Genomic DNA, 17,281 nt, shown 5'->3' with positions numbered 1-17,281 from the left:
TTACCCATTTACTTCATAGATACGCATGTATTAGCATCTCGAGCAGATAGAAATTGACGCCATAGTGGGAATTTTTTTTTTATGAGTTTAAATGAATTACCTCTCGTAAATTGTCCCTTACCGCTACAAACAGTGTTGACCCCTATCATACCGATCGCGACCATAGTAATTTTAAAGTTAACCAGCTTGGACGAACTAACTCGGCGTCTGATCTGGATCCAAGCTGTTTTACACTCAGTCAACTGTTTTACCAGTTTTCAGACGGACCAAACAAGTTTTAATGACCAAACACATGATAATTCAGCGGACTATTTCTTTGAAGGCAGGATGAGGGTTAAACCATTACAGTTTGGGAGCTATGGAAACCGGAATCGGATCTGAATCGAGCACAAAAAACGACATTACCGTGTTCAGGCTTTAAATCTAGCGGCATATCTCTTCGAGCACATCCTTTGAAAATAGCAGTCGAATCAGTTCCAATTCCCAACTGTTTCCCGTAGTCTACATCGAAAAGTGTCGCCTGCTCAAAATACATGTTTCTTTTTTTAAATTTTCATGTAGTTTGAGTGTTAAAAGCTTGGATCCAAATCAAGTACATAGTTATTTGTATAGATAACATAATCCGAAAAGTGAAACAGACGAGCAAACGTCTGTTTCACTGACTTCTCAGGGTTAATACATTCAACACAATGTCGAATAAAACCAGAACATATTTTATTAAAATAACTTTGTGTCCGATATTCCCCGCATGTATTTCAGCCGTCCGATATTCACTACAAAACTACGCATGTGTCCGATTGAACGGCGTTTTACTTCCTGCGTATAGCCGTAAAAACGGAAGATAGCCAAACGCTAACACATTCTACTGAATACGTCATAATAGATAATTTAATCGATAAGAGCGTTTCACAACGTCTCGGACCAAATATGTTTCGTAAGAGTCCAATGTGGCCAAATAGATGTTCGATACAACCACGGTAAATCGAGATCTATTTTTTTTTTGTGGAGCAAATCATAACCTTAAAAGCTATCTACAATGATGGAACGATATTAATAATTTATACATATACTTGGAAAATTTTAGGGGGGGGCCGCGCGCCGGGTCCGCCCCCCCCCCCGGTTCCGCCTATGCAATTATTTATTTTTTGCAGGAAAAGCTTGCATCAAGGATTCTTCATTTTGGGATAGTTCCTTTGCTTGCCTACCATGATGCTTTGAATCAGCATGCGACTGGGTATACTTTTCTTCAGTTCTATACTTCACACCATACTGTCATTCACATACACAAAACAGCATTAGCTGGGCAAGCTTGTGATTTCAAAACCTGAAGAATGCTTATTTTTGTTTACAACTCGTTGAATCTTCATTCTAAATACAATGTTTTAAGCCTATATTAAATACCTAAAAAGGGTCTGATGTGTAATTTAAGGGACATTAATTGACATATATTAACCTAGAGTTAGAGGTCATGCTGGCTGCTGTAAGTAGGCATATTGACTTTCCATATTTAGCATTTAAGGTCATTTAAGATTGTGACCACAGTTAACTAGAGAGTTATGCTTAAACATGTAAGGCCGAATTCATAATTATATTGTTCCAATGTGTGTGAAAATTTGTGCAAGTGTTTTTGGAAAAAAAAATATGAATATTCATGCTTCACTTTAAACTTCTAAATTTGACTAAGTGGTCATTGTTTATTCTACACTTAATGCCTCTCTTTATGCAATTATACGCTCAATATGTTTTAAAACTTAACCTTTTAATCATATCATAATGTGAGCATTTTTATTTATCTAAAATATATACCTTTCCTTTTAAAAGATTTTGGTGAGCTTCAATAATAAAATGCACTCACGTCTCGTCATCAAAGCATTTAGTGAAGGACTTTTACACCGAACATGTTTTGTTTTATTTTCCAAAAAAAAGCTATTAAAAAGATAATTGTAATTTCAAACGAACCGAAATCAAAGTCAGGATTGTATATTAATATAACAACGATCGTTGGGAATATACGTGAATGTGTCAAAAATGTAAATAAAAACTTTATCTTATTTATTCTAAAACTTATCTACATGAAATAAATGAAAATGAATATAAACATTCTAGAACACTTTTGAATAAATATACATGTATCAAGAGGCAATGAATGTCATTAAAAATAAGCACTAAGACATACACAAATAAATGGTCTTCCAAAATGGTTCCAATGGTGACCCAGGTGTCAACTTACGTGAAATTTGTTTGAAAAAGTACTTACCTCGCATGTGCTAGACGATGACCTTATAAACAACAGTTTTGAAACACTGCAAACCAGATGAGCGTTAAATGTCACTCTTGTTATGTTGACTTTACTGGAAACTAAACACATAATTGGAATATGGGGATACATATTTCACGCGTTGTTACGTCTGTCACTTGCTAATGCCGCTGTGTGTATTTTGTCTACTATCTTTACTCACGTTAGACACATTGATTGTAATGTACAGTACATAGTTATTTCTTTTGCACATTATATTGGTATTTGGTGTAACAAATATTTACTCTTTTTTTGCTGACCGCTCAATATTGTTGAGAGTTGACAGGTCAGCAAAACTGCATATTGTCCTCAACAGAAGTCTACAATTATAAAAGATATAAGAAATATTACTCTTCAGAAACTACTATTTTGTGTCACCGTATTTTGAGGGAGGAGCTCTCTTGACTGCAATCAAAGAAGACAATGCAATACTCAGAGATTTCACAGACAGACCTTTAAGAATGGGTCACAAAACGAGATTAAAGATTATCTACCAAGTGGCTTCTGCAATTAGTTATCTGCATACCCCTGTAGGGGACTTCAGGTAAGTTTTTCGATGACACAATTTTATATATTTTCATACCCGGTGCAAAAAAATGCATTGAAGGCGAAAGGTTAATTTTCAAATTGTACCAGTTTATTTTTTAAAGTTATTAAAATTTGAAGCAAAAAATCGTATACGTCGATTGGATAGCAATAATTATTCCTTTATTTCAATTTTTGGATGTCCAGTTTCATAAAAGTAAAAATGTTATTGCAAATATTCAAAGACGCTTAGGCGGTACGGACGACCGAATGAAATGTTTCGTAATCAGACTGATTTTCAGCAATAAGAGATGACGTGTGTTTTTCAAGACGTAATTTTCCCTTTGTTTATGCCCCAATCACACTAGGCCACGTTCCCACTACGTCCTCATAAATCTGACAGGACGCAGTCAGAACTTGATCAACGTTGAATGAACGTAGAAGACACCGATAAGGCCGTGGTATGGTCTTTATGGATGTAAAGGACGTGATCGGACTTTGAACTTGTTCAGAAATAACGTAGTGAGGATGTGGTTCAATCAGGACGTACTAAAAACTTAATAAGAATGTATAAACGACGGCATGGACGTAGTGACGGCGTAACTAAAATCTAGTAGGAACTTGATTTACTTAGTGCAAACGTGGACGGAAATATTGAATGGCATTCTCATCGCGCTCTTGCTACGTCAATGGAGTTCTCACCATAACCTCTTCACACTTTTTACGACTATGGTACGCTCTTACCACGTTGTATAAGCACTCGTTCGGTTGTTTATAAGTTCTTGCGGTGCTTAACACGTCTTAGACAGTTTGTATCAGGTTCTTAACACGTCCTGTCAGGTTCTGAACAGTGATCATGTATAAATACGGAATTTAACTCCCCTATGACTTCATTTTATACCAACACTAGATATGAATGAAAAATAGGCAAGTTATAAATAGAACACGGTAATTCCAAAACAAATATTTTCAAGTTATTAACACGTCATGAGGACGTGATTAACACTTGGTAAGCGCGTGGTGCAATCTTCTTGGTCGTAGTAAGAACGTTCAAAAAACGCATTGGACGTGGTGCGCGGGTGAAGATGCGCGCAGTAAGAACGTATTTGGAATGTGTTAGACGCCTTGAATGCCTAGCAAAAACACTGTTAGGACGTAGTACGAACTTAGAATAGCATTGTTTAAGAATTTTACCGCGTCCTCTCTGCGTTCGTCGAAATTGGCAGGACGTAGTGCGGTCTTCATGGTCTTCGTCTAGTGTGATGGTGGATATTATCAAACATATAGCAAAAAATCGGCGGCAGCTGCAATTAACGAAAATTGATGTATAAGCATGAAATTTGGTACACATTTTCACTGCTGGAATGGGCACGTGTGTAGAAAGTCCCACAACTCTGTCTGAAATATTTTTTTCAGTTCTGCCCCCTTGATCAACGGAAGAAACAAACATTGGCATTCACTTACGGTACTCTAATTTCTAAAGAGTGAATGCAATAGCTAGATGATCACAAATATCTTCCTTAAACCAGGTTTTCAACAAAAGACAGGTTTTAAATTGGGGAATGCCTTCCGACGTACGGATGTCTATTACCTGACTTGTGGTTCTCGCTTAGTAACTTGAGAATCATTAATGTATAGTTATGAAATTTGGTATGAAAGAAGCTCATGTTGAGAGCTTGTACCTTGGGATTGCTTTCGGGTATGTTGATCAAGGTCACGATCGCTGCTACTAAAAACAATGGTTTCCGTTAAGATTAACGTATACTCGTATAGTATAGTAACATTTATCTTTTGAGTTATAGTTAATATTTTACTTCAATACAGCAGATTATGTGTCTTAAATACATTAACTTTTATATTTTTTAACTTTTAACATTATAACCAACACAGGAACTGCATATATTTTGCAATACATTGTTTTACCCATCAGCGAAAACACATAAAAAAGGTCGACATACTTGATGCTTTACACCAGAAAAGTTCGCATTTAGTTACACACTGCCAATTTTTTACGGAGTTATGGCCAACTTATAATTTGCCAAAAAAGAGTGTCCGGTTGATGACGTATGACAATTGATTCAGATAGTTTGTGATACACGAGCTTAACACTATACAATACAGGTCAGGTTTGACTTTGGTTACAATCCACAATTGTTTGACAGATTATGGCACCTTTAAAATGATTTTACCCAGTCAATATTGTTTAAAAAGCTGATGAAAGAGTCAACTGACATTTTTCGACCGGAAATGAGCCTTTTTTCCACACATTTAAAATTAGTACATACAATGTATTTGTCTGTTTAATTGCAAATTGATTATCTTATAATTCTTCTAATCCATGATCTTAAAGGGGACTTTGTTTTGTTTCGATGTTTGAAATAGACTTTGGTGAATTCACAATTTTAGGCATTTTGTGCTATGTTTATGCCCCCCACCTTTGAAGAAGAGGGGTATATTGCTTTGCACATGTAGGTCGGTCGGTCGGTCGGTCGGTCGGTCGATCGGTGGACCCAAAGCTTGTCCAAGTGATAATTCAACATTTCCTGAACGTATGATCATCAAAAACCATACATGAAATGAAGATTGGGCCTGACCAGTAGATGACCCCTATTGATTTTAGTGTTTATCGGGTCAAAGGTCAAGGTCACAGTGACCTTTAATGGTAAAAAGATTTTAAAGCTTGTCCTAGTGATAACTTAAAAATGTCTAGACCTTTGGTCATCAAACTTGACATGAAGGCTGGGCCTGATAAGTCGATGACTCTTATTGATTAAGGGGTCATTGGGTCAAAAGTCAAGGTCAAAGTGACCTAGTGACCTTGAATGATTAAAGGTTGTCCGAGTAATAACACGACAATGCTGCACCCATGGCCCTAAAACTTTATTTGGAGGTTTGGCCTGACCAGTAGATGACCCCTATAGATACTGGGGGTTATAAGGTCAAAGGTCAAGGCCACATAGACCTTGAATGATGAATTGTTGTCCAAGTGATAACCCGACAATGCCTGCACATAGGCCATTAAACTTGACTTTGAGGTTGGGCTTGACCAGTATATGACCCCTATTGACTTGAGGGGTCATCAGTTTAAAGGTCAAGGTCGCAGTGACATTGGATGCAAACTCAACAATTCATCAACCTGTGTTAATCAAACTTAACATGAAGGTTGGGCCTGACCAGTACATGACCCATATTGATTTTGGGGGTCATCGAGCCAAAGGGTCACTCAAAAAAAAGTTAACAATGCTTCTCCCAGTGCCTGGACCTATGATCATAAAACTTGACATGGAGGCTGGGACTGACCAGTAGATGACCCCTGTTGATTTAAAGAAGTCATCTGGTTTAAGGTCAAGGTCACAGTGACCTTGAACACAAAAATATTGTTCGAGTGATAAACCGACAATGGCTGCACACATGGCCCTCAATCTTGACTTGGAGGTTCGGCCTGACCTGTAATTCCGCGGATCTAATTGCCCCAGAGACCCCCCACCCCCCCACCCCCCCCCCAAAAAAAAAAGGATATTTGTTTATTTCAGTGTAAGATCGTATTTTATTTCACGAGTGTCATAGAAAAACATATTTTCACGAGTGGCGAAGCAAATAAACAAATTTTCTGTTTCTTTTATGCTTATTTTATTTGTTTTTTTATTTATTTCTGAATTACCCCCTTTTTTGAAAAGGGTGGGCTTTATGCCGCTACCCGTGGGGCGCCCCTCATGCATAATTATAGCTGTCAACTTTTCTACTTTCGGTTTGCTGAGAAATAGTTCTCTGCTATTCATTCTTATAGCTTAATATTCGCTCGTTTTTTATTGCAAAGCTTTATGAACAGTAAAAAATGAAGTATTATTAGTGCACAAATGTTCCAAAAAATAATGAAAACACTTTATTTTAACCAAATTACTACGCCGCTATTTATGGAATGAAAATTTGGAAGGTCAAATGTGTCAGCAAAACAAATGTGGATACTCATTGGATTTTAACCATTCTTCTTAGTTTAAGACTGCATATACGCGTGTTATTATAGTAAGTTAATATTCAGTCATCTTACAGACCAGTCTGTTTCGCTTTAAAATGTTTGTTTTCCAGAAGAGTATAGCCACACTAGTTTGTTGGCGCATTTTGAGATGTGGGTGGGGTAAAAAATATCGGATCTATCTGTAAATTGTTGTGTGAATTCTCCAGGAAGCTCATTTTACGTACTACAACGGTTAACAGTTCAAAATACATTTGAACGATGCTATAAAATTTTATTTATGTTCGAACAGTTGTTTTTGTCTGTAATTTGTTTGGAATGAAAGCAAATGTTCGAACATTCAGCTTCAAAGATCAGTAAAATGTTTGATAAACGGGATAACCGGTAATAAACGGTAAGTTGTTAGTTTCCAATTATATATTTATTTAAATTTATAAAATATTTCTTTATTTTTTTAACATTTTTTGACATAATTTACTGAAGTCCAGTGTTCTGTTTTGACCAAGGCAAGTACATGTAATAACAAAGGATTTTAAAGTAGTTCTGAAAATTGATATTTTCACTCCTTATTTTGCAGTGAAAATATGAAATTGATATTTTCACTGTTGTTATTTCACTGTTAAAACCCCATATTTCATCGTAAAGCATGAAAGAAATATATATATTTTTATTTTATTTTATTTTACCTGAAAAAATATTTGGTTGCTTTCAGTTGTTTAAGTTAATATTCCAGTTTGCTTCAAATTTAAAGTCAGGAGAGCACTAAAAACAGCTTCTAAAAAGCCATTTTTCTTTTATAACAGTGGCTTTTGACCCAAAGAGTGCCCCATAAACCCATGACTGAAAAAGTTTCAGCCCTCCGGCTGCCAGGTCAATCACATCCCCGAGGCTTTACTCTCAACCAAGATACTTGGAAGTTTGGCCTGACCAGTAGATGAACCCTATTGATTTTGGGGGTCATCAGATCAAAGGTCAAGGTCACAGTGACCTTGAACACAAAAATATTGTTCGAGAGATAACTCGACAATGGCTGAACCCATGTCCCTCCAACTTGACATTTAGGTTGGAGTTGACCAGTTGATGACCCCTATGGGTTTTGATGTCAAAGGTCATGGTCAAAACTAATATTCATCATTAAAATTTGTCATATTCACTTATGTCTTGCTGCTTAGAGGATACATTTATATCTGCAAATGTCAGTCACCATATGTACATGATTAAAAACTGTACATACTAATAATATTACCATTTCTATTTGAAAAAAGTGAAAACAACACTGATTGTCTTACATAGTATTAACACTATAGAATGCGTAAGTGATTATTATGTCTCATTTTACGCTGTGTAGGGGGAGACGTATTGTTTTAACGAGGATGGTTTTAACATCCTTTCGTCCTTTCAGGCCCGACTCGTAATCCCTTTTAATGTTTGAAGGCCGTTCATGGAACTCGGGTCAAATGTAAATTAGGTCGAATCGAGGTGCAAAATGCACATTTAAGGCGTTGCGCAACGGCTTAAAGTCAAATTTTAGGTCGAGCCATGTCGGCTCCATATCCCCTTGAAGGATTTTCATGGAACCTTTTTATGGTTTGTTTCTACATTTCAAGACTTCACTACCATGCAAATATGGGTACTGATAAAATAGTGTTAAACAGTACACCATGAATTTAAATAACTGTGAAATTGTATGTCTGCTGCACTGTCATATTCACTATGTTTCTGTTACACGCCTGCAATGTTTTTAAAGCACTTATGTCCAATTTTCGCCTCATGACGCAACACCCGCAATCTGTTTAATATCATCCGAAGTCAAATGTCATGAAGCGAATGAGACAAGCATGTGGGGAAACATCTGTTATTTTTCCAAAAACAACTTATACGATCCCTGTGTCTAAGCGTCGTGTGGAGAATGCACCTCAGTCTGTTTTACAGGAACGATGTGTTGCATATGGACATAAAGTCCCCAAACATTGTGCTGGATTTGATGCATAACGCAAGGTTGATCGATTTTGGATTAGCAAGAGAGATGAAGGAGCCCAACGACTTACTCTTGCATACTGAGAGCACACTTCGCGGAACTCCTGGTTACTTTCCAACATCAAAGTTTAAAAATTTGACCAAGTTCCATGACTACTACAACTTTGGAGTCGGTATGAATATTATAATACGTTTGATGTTCTGGTTTGTTAAACGAAACATGTTTGGGATCACCTGGCTGTCTGGCACGTGATGGTGCACCAAAGATGTCTGTTCTGTATTATAAGTATTTTCACTTGTTCTTTAACAGAGGTTTGTTATGATATTAAATTATATGTTAATGTCTCAGATAGATTGGATATCTGTAATAATCGCAGATTAATTTTCCCGTCCAATGGTTACAATGTTAAACTTCAGTAACTCTTGACCATATGATCTCGGTCAAGATCAGTACATGCTAACTTTGACCTGTTTCTCTACAGATCTGTGCTCTTGGTGTATGAAAATGCATTCCTACCTAGTTTACAATTGAACACTTTATTTCTTTACAAATCTTAATCATATTTTAAAAGAATATGTATGACAATTATAACTGACCAAATTTAATTATGGGCAAAATAAAATCACTTGGCCTTATAATGCCATTCTTTTCCTTGTTGCACACTAGTACCCTTATTTCTTTGCCAATTCTCATATTGTATCAATGCAAAAAAGATTATAGCTATTAGATCACAGTGAAACATGAGTATATGCCAAAAAGGTATTTTTTTTTTGTTTTTCAATCATCCATGTTTGTACCAAATCGACATTTCCATTAAACAATTATAAATTGATGACCTTCTATTTAAATAGATAATACCACAGGATTTTTGTATGACGAACAATTGAAGAAAGTGGGTCTTGAATTATTTTTCACCAATTTTTCACCAAATGCCGACCAACCGTGTTATTTTTAGGTCACCAGAGCACGAAGTGCTCAAGGCGAGCTATTGTGAACGGTCTTTGTCCGTCGTCCATCCGTCCGTCAACAATTGCTTAAAAAAACATTGCCTCTGAAACTATCCGCTCAAATTCAATGAAACTTCACAGGAAGCTTTCTTAGGTGTCTATCTACAAAAATACAACAAGGGGTCACGATTGATTAACAACAACATCAACAAAATGACAAACTTCCTACTTTGCTTAAAAAACATCTCCTCTGAAACTACCAGTCCAAATTCAAAGACACTTTACAGGAAGCTTCCTTGTGTGTCCCTCTACAAAAATACAACAAGGGTCACGATTGATAAACAACAACAACAAAATGGCCAACTTCCAGTTTTGCTTTTGTTTTGTTTCTCTGAAACTACCAGTCCACATTCAGTGAAACATTCAGAAAGCTTCCTTTGGTGACCCTCTACTAAAATGCAACAAGGGGTTACGATTGATCAACAACAACAAAAATACAAAAAAAATAGCTGAATTTCTTTTTTGCTTTAAAAAGACATCTCCTCTGAAACTACCTACATACAAATTCAATGAAACTTTACAGAAAGCTTCCTTTGGTGACCCTCTACAAAAATAAAACAAGGGGTCACAATTGATCAACAAGAAAATGGACGACTTTCTGTTTTGCTTTAAAAACATCTCATCTGAAACGACCAGTCCAAATTCAAAGAAATATTCAGAAAGCTTCCTTGGTTGACCCTCTACAAAAATACAAAAAGTCGTCACAATTGATCGACTACAACAACAACAACAATAATCTGGTCAACTTACTGCTTTGCTATAAAAAACATCTCTTAAACTACCAGGCCATATTCACTGAAACTTTACAGGAAGCTTCAGTGCATGACCCACTACAAAAATACAACAAGGCATCGTCATCAGTAAGTTATGTTTAAATTGCAACATTTTTATTAATGGTTTATCATAGAGTTATGACCCTTCGCTTAAGTGCGTTTTAGGGCCATCATGGCCGTCTTGTGTTGTGTATTTTAACGATTTTTTACGAAATGGCACATGGCAGCTCATATCAAAGTTGTTTACTTATCTCCACTCGAATATGGAGTTGGAAAGGTTTTCAACCAAATGCCACGTGTCAGTTCATTGCAACATTTTCACCATTTACTAGCATGGAAGGTGCTTGAGTAATGGAACTTTATCCTGAAAATGCCATGTGTCATTTGGAAGTAGATTTTACACAAATGACTCCCGATAATGGCAATTGGTATAGTAGTAGTATTGGAACATTCTCTACCATTATTCCATCAAATGCCACGATCAGTTTCTTAGATCTCTTTTTTTCAAAAACTGCCAATTCTGGCACTTGTCGAAAAAAAAACACACCATCCTATCCAATCTGCCTTGCTTCGATGATAAAGTATGCATACATCATCCTATTTAAAAACATGTAATCAGTTTGCAGTCATTTAGTTTGACTTCAATAATAATAAAATAATTTATGAAATAAATGAAATCGTTTACATTTTGACCCAGTTTACAAGCCGTCTGCGTTTCTATAACCTGAAGGAATCGTCATAATAATTTATGTAAAGTGCAATTTGACGGTATCATCAGCATATCATTATACAAAATTTATTTTAAATGAAAAAAAATAATGCTTTAAAAATCAAAAATACTATACAAATATAGTAAAATATATCTCTAGAGCTTTGGACCTGATCTCATAGATATAAAGAATTACATCAAAATGATATGGCACAACATTATTTTCAAAGCCTTCAACAGTGATTCAATGCAAAATATTTAACATGAAGAAAGCAGAGTAAATGCCAAAATTCGTCTGTTGTTAGTCATGAAAATACTTTATTTCAAGAAAATACAGAAGATAAAATAGTCGGTTTAACTATGATTTTTTGAATATTGAAATACAATTATTTTGTCGTAGAACACGGGACATGACTGAAAAAAGCTAGATATATGAACTTTGCTTTTATTGTGTATTAATGGCAACACATATTCACCTACTTTCATTTGAATATATGTTATAATCTTGGTTATATAATGGCAAAGGTTTAAGGCAGAACGACGCTCCCGACGCCACCTATGGACTATACTATTGAACAACTATTAGCATAATAAATGCAGTAAAACTCCAGGTGTCATTAAAAGTAATTGCGATTTTCAAATATTTACCATGCAAGTTCGTATTGTCCATAGATATTGCTGCACATCATCATCATCATTATCATCATCATCATCATCATCAGTAGCATTTACCACAATGAATATAAGTTGAAGTAATAGAAGCAGCGGAATTATTGCTCAAAACAATATCATAGCTAAATCATAGTACTAACATGTTTAATGCTAATATGTGCTGATGCAGCGGTATCAGCATGAACAACAACTGAATACTTTTTAAATACCGTGATATTATTATACTGATAAAATAACGGTGAATGCTGTATTTCATCATGCAAATCTCTTGAAATAGAAGTCCTTTTAACGAAATACCACCCAAAACATTAATCAAGTTAAAATTTTCACCAACTGCCATATCCACAAAAAACTAATTCCAACATTTCACCAACTGTCCTACAAAAACAACTAAGTTCAAATATAAACCTTATGTCACGTTCAGTTGATGAAAAGGAGGATTGAGATTTCGTTGCAGTTGGTGATATTCTTGATTGTCCCCACCAAGATTTAGTGAAGTAACAATATCGCTAGGTCAAAAAGTGAAGGTAATACTTCCGTTGCTTAGAATAAGTGTCATCATGAAAAAGAGAGCAAGTTATGTCGGGTACAAAACTAGGTCAAAAACCGTAGATACGTTCAAAAAAGCTATCATCAGATCACCGATAAACTAGTTAAAAATAAGATTGAAAGGATATTTTTTTTATCAGACAAAAAATATAAAACTGAGGTTTAATTTTCATCGTCTTTGTCAAATTTAGGATAAGTCTCATTATATGTTTTTGTTGAATGAAGTAATAAGACACTAGCTTAAATCATAGAATTATTTCATGAACACAATAAGAATGTCATGGCCTGATTTCCAAATATCATGTGAGCGATCAAATGCCCTTGGTGTCCTCTTTTTTAATTTTCTGGTTATTAACCTTACCAGTATTATGTTATATAAGTGTAATTCAAGCGAAATGTTTTAGATCGGGTATGGGTAAATGAATTAAATTCACAAAAACAAGTACTACGCATCTATTATAAAAGGCTAATATGCGATTTTGCAGTGATACAAAATATATATATGTAAACTGTCGGCTTGTTACGTGTACATGCTCGTAAACATAAACTGTTTAAATGACTTGAGAAATGTAAAAAATAGAAATGTATAAATCTTATTGTATTTTAGTGATACGAGAACTGCTAACTGGACTCCACCCAAAAGAAAGTGTTGATGGTAAAATTTTACGGAAAATGGATGACAGTGTCTTGAAGGACAAAATTCAGGTATTTTTTATTTATTGTTCGTGGGTAAGGACAATCAATGTCAAAACTATAAACTGAACAGGTGAAAGGAAAGGACAAAAAGATAAGATATTGCATGACCATGAGTACAACAGTTCGATGGAAAAAAATATGTAAAGTCCGTGTTTTAATAACTTTACCTTTTATAAGCTAGTTGTGTAAAATGCACAATTGATTATATACAAGAATATCACTATTAAATATGTTTCATTCCAGATCACTTTGGTTAAAAAGACAATTGAAGCATAACATGTAAATTTTATTCATCCGTTTAAGCAATATGTAGAAATGCATACTATAGATTTATTACAGTTCGCAAGTGTTATGTTTTTAGAAGAAGATCTGGAGAAATGACGAGCTTTCTGCTGCCTTGCTGACCTTGGCGAATGATTGTGTGAAAAGCACAAAACAGCAAGCAGCAGCAAACACTTTCAAGATCTCCGATATGCTTATAGAACTTGATGTAAGTAACACTTTGATTAATAGCCTTTTTTCTCGAGCACTAGATTCTCGAATTTCGGGCAAGCTTTACTCATGATGACATCTATTTATGAATGTTATATTACTGCTTTGACTTGTACAACTATTATAGTTTGACCCAAGGAAAACTAACACGAAAAGTATTATCGTATGCTGATATGTGTTTAGGTATATTGATTGTACTCTGTAAATTTACAGTCACTAATACGCGATAAAAATGCAGAAAAGTGGACAGGACCTCCAGCGGAAGAATGCGAAAAGTGCGAAGTGTGTGTTGTTAATAATTGTGGTGAGATATGTTTTTACAATTCAACTCGAAAAGAACAATGTCACAACAATGCTATGTAGGTGGAAACATATTGTTTATAGCACTGGTGTTGGCTTGCTGTCTGCCACACGTTCGTGTCTGCTGCATATCTACTGTTCGACCCACTTAAATAGAACTGACTTGTTGTTTTTTTCGGTTATTATTACTATATAAAACATGATACATAATACTTCATTCACTGCTATAAAAAGGCGCATTTGTGGTTTATTTCCATATTCCCAGTTAGACCTGCTACTGTAAGATTATGTCTTCCAAGTGTTATTCAGTAAACCATTGATTAGTTTAGTTTAAAATTATTATGCCCCCCTTCGAAGAAGAGAATATATATAATTGCTATGCACATTTCGATCGGTCGGTCGGTTGGTCGGTCGGTCCGTCGGTAGACCTTAGCATGTCTTACTGATACCTCAACAATCCCTGGACCTATTGTCATCAAACTTGATATGTGGGTTGGACCTGCCCAGTAGATGACCCTTATTGATTTCAGAGGTCATCAGGTAAAAGGTAAAGGTCACAGTGACGTTTAATGGTAAAAGGATATCAAAGCTTGTCCGAGTGATAACTGAACAATGCCTTTACAAACTTTACATGGAGGCTGGGCCTGACTAGTAGACGACCCCTATTGATTTTTTGGGTCATTGGGCCAAAGGTCAAGGTCACACTGACCTTGAATAATAAAAGGTTTCGAGTAATAAATTGACAATGCCTGCACCCATGGCCCTCAAACTTGAATAGGAAGTTTTGCCTGACTAATAGATGACCCCTTTTGATTTTAGGGGTCATTAGGTCAAGGTTACAGTGACCTTGAAGGCAAACTTGACAATTCCTGGACCTATGGTCATCAAACTTGACATGAACGTTGTGCCTGACCAGTAGAAAACCGTTTTGATGACCACAAACCAAACTCACATGCGTCAAGCCGGGAATCAAACCTGGGTCGCATTGGTGAGAAGCTAGTGCGTTAACCACTGCGCCAACAATGGACAACACCATGGATTTAAAAACATCAAAACATGTTTGTCTGTTACACCATATCCACAATCAGTATCAGTTCAAACCCGTGAATGATTTTCATAGCACTTGTGTCCAATGCTAACCACCTCAAATTACCCGCTCCATTATACCCAAACGTCACTTCGAAGAAGAGGGGTATATTGCTTTGCACAGGCATGTCGGTATGTCGGTCGGTCGGTCGGTAGACCAAAGCTTGTCCGAGTGATAACTCAACAATTCCTGGACGTATGGTCATCAAACTTCACAAGAAGGTTGGGCCTGATCAGTAGATGACCCCTATTGATTTTGGGGGTCATCGGGTCAAAGGTCAAGGTCACAGTGACCTTAAATGGTAAAATAATTTTAAAGCTTGTCCGAGTGATAACTCCACAATGCCTGCACCCATGGCCCTCAAACTTGACATGGAGGTTGGGCCTGACCAGTAGATGACCCCTATTGTTTTGGGGGGTCATCAGGCCAAAGGTCAAGGTCACAGTGACCTTGAATAGTAAAAGGTCGTCCGAGTGATAACTTGACAATGCTTGCACCCATGGCCCTCAAACTTGACTTGGAGGTTGGGCCTGATTTGGTGCTGGATTTGATGCATAACGCAAGGTTGATCGATTTTGGATTAGCAAGAGAGATGAAGAAGCCCAACGACTTACTCTTGCATACTGAGAGCACACTTCGCGGAACTCCTGGTTACTTTCCAACATCAAAGTTTAAAAATTTGACCAAGTTCCATGACTACTACAACTTTGGAGTCGGTATGAATATTATAATACGTTTGATGTTCTGGTTTGTTAAACGAAACATGTTTGGGATCACCTGGCTGTCTGGCACGTGATGGTGCACCAAAGATGTCTGTTCTGTATTATAAGTATTTTCACTTGTTCTTTAACAGAGGTTTGTTATGATATTAAATTATATGTTAATGTCTCAGATAGATTGGATATCTGTAATAATCGCAGATTAATTTTCCCGTCCAATGGTTACAATGTTAAACTTCAGTAACTCTTGACCATATGATCTCGGTCAAGATCATTACATGCTAACTTTGACCTGTTTCTCTACAGATCTGTGCTCTTGGTGTATGAAAATGCATTCCTACCTAGTTTACAATTGAACACTTTATTTCTTTACAAATCTTAATCATATTTTAAAAGAATATGTATGACAATTATAACTGACCAAATTTTATTATGGGCAAAATAAAATCACTTGGCCTTATAATGCCATTCTTTTCCTTGTTGCACACTAGTACCCTTATTTCTTTGCCAATTCTCATATTGTATCAATGCAAAAAAGATTATAGCTATTAGATCACAGTGAAACATGAGTATATGCCAAAAAGGTATTTTTTTTTTGTTTTTCAATCATCCATGTTTGTACCAAATCGACATTTCCATTAAACAATTATAAATTGATGACCTTCTATTTAAATAGATAATACCACAGGATTTTTGTATGACGAACAATTGAAGAAAGTGGGTCTTGAATTATTTTTCACCAATTTTTCACCAAATGCCGACCAACCGTGTTATTTTTAGGTCACCAGAGCACGAAGTGCTCAAGGCGAGCTATTGTGAACGGTCTTTGTCCGTCGTCCATCCGTCCGTCAACAATTGCTTAAAAAAACATTGCCTCTGAAACTATCCGCTCAAATTCAATGAAACTTCACAGGAAGCTTTCTTAGGTGTCTATCTACAAAAATACAACAAGGGGTCACGATTGATTAACAACAACATCAACAAAATGACAAACTTCCTACTTTGCTTAAAAAACATCTCCTCTGAAACTACCAGTCCAAATTCAAAGACACTTTACAGGAAGCTTCCTTGTGTGTCCCTCTACAAAAATACAACAAGGGTCACGATTGATAAACAACAACAACAAAATGGCCAACTTCCAGTTTTGCTTTTGTTTTGTTTCTCTGAAACTACCAGTCCACATTCAGTGAAACATTCAGAAAGCTTCCTTTGGTGACCCTCTACTAAAATGCAACAAGGGGTTACGATTGATCAACAACAACAAAAATACAAAAAAAATAGCTGAATTTCTTTTTTGTTTTAAAAAGACATCTCCTCTGAAACTACCTACATACAAATTCAATGAAACTTTACAGAAAGCTTCCTTTGGTGACCCTCTACAAAAATAAAACAAGGGGTCACAATTGATCAACAAGAAAATGGACGACTTTCTGTTTTGCTTTAAAAACATCTCATCTGAAACGACCAGTCCAAATTCAAAGAAATATTCAGAAAGCTTCCTTGGT

The 17,281-nt window shown here is 36.0% G+C and overlaps 1 protein-coding gene across 1 annotated transcript in view; it reads left to right on the top strand.

Moving 5' to 3' along the window:
- LOC128211750 (uncharacterized) overlaps positions 1-17,281 on the top strand; it is a 34,909-nt gene that overhangs the window by 1,836 nt on the left and 15,792 nt on the right. Inside the window, exons 2-8 of the mRNA XM_052916785.1 lie at positions 1,152-1,234; positions 2,655-2,840; positions 8,727-8,944; positions 13,090-13,187; positions 13,540-13,668; positions 13,884-14,029; positions 15,622-15,773. Coding sequence (XP_052772745.1) covers positions 1,152-1,234; positions 2,655-2,840; positions 8,727-8,944; positions 13,090-13,187; positions 13,540-13,668; positions 13,884-14,029; positions 15,622-15,773 — 1,012 coding nt within the window. The remainder of the gene's footprint in view (positions 1-1,151; positions 1,235-2,654; positions 2,841-8,726; positions 8,945-13,089; positions 13,188-13,539; positions 13,669-13,883; positions 14,030-15,621; positions 15,774-17,281) is intronic.

The sequence above is a fragment of the Mya arenaria genome, chromosome 12, assembly GCF_026914265.1.
Source record: "Mya arenaria isolate MELC-2E11 chromosome 12, ASM2691426v1".
In the NCBI taxonomy this organism is placed as follows: domain Eukaryota; kingdom Metazoa; phylum Mollusca; class Bivalvia; order Myida; family Myidae; genus Mya; species Mya arenaria.
This window is presented reverse-complemented; position numbering and strand designations above follow the sequence as displayed.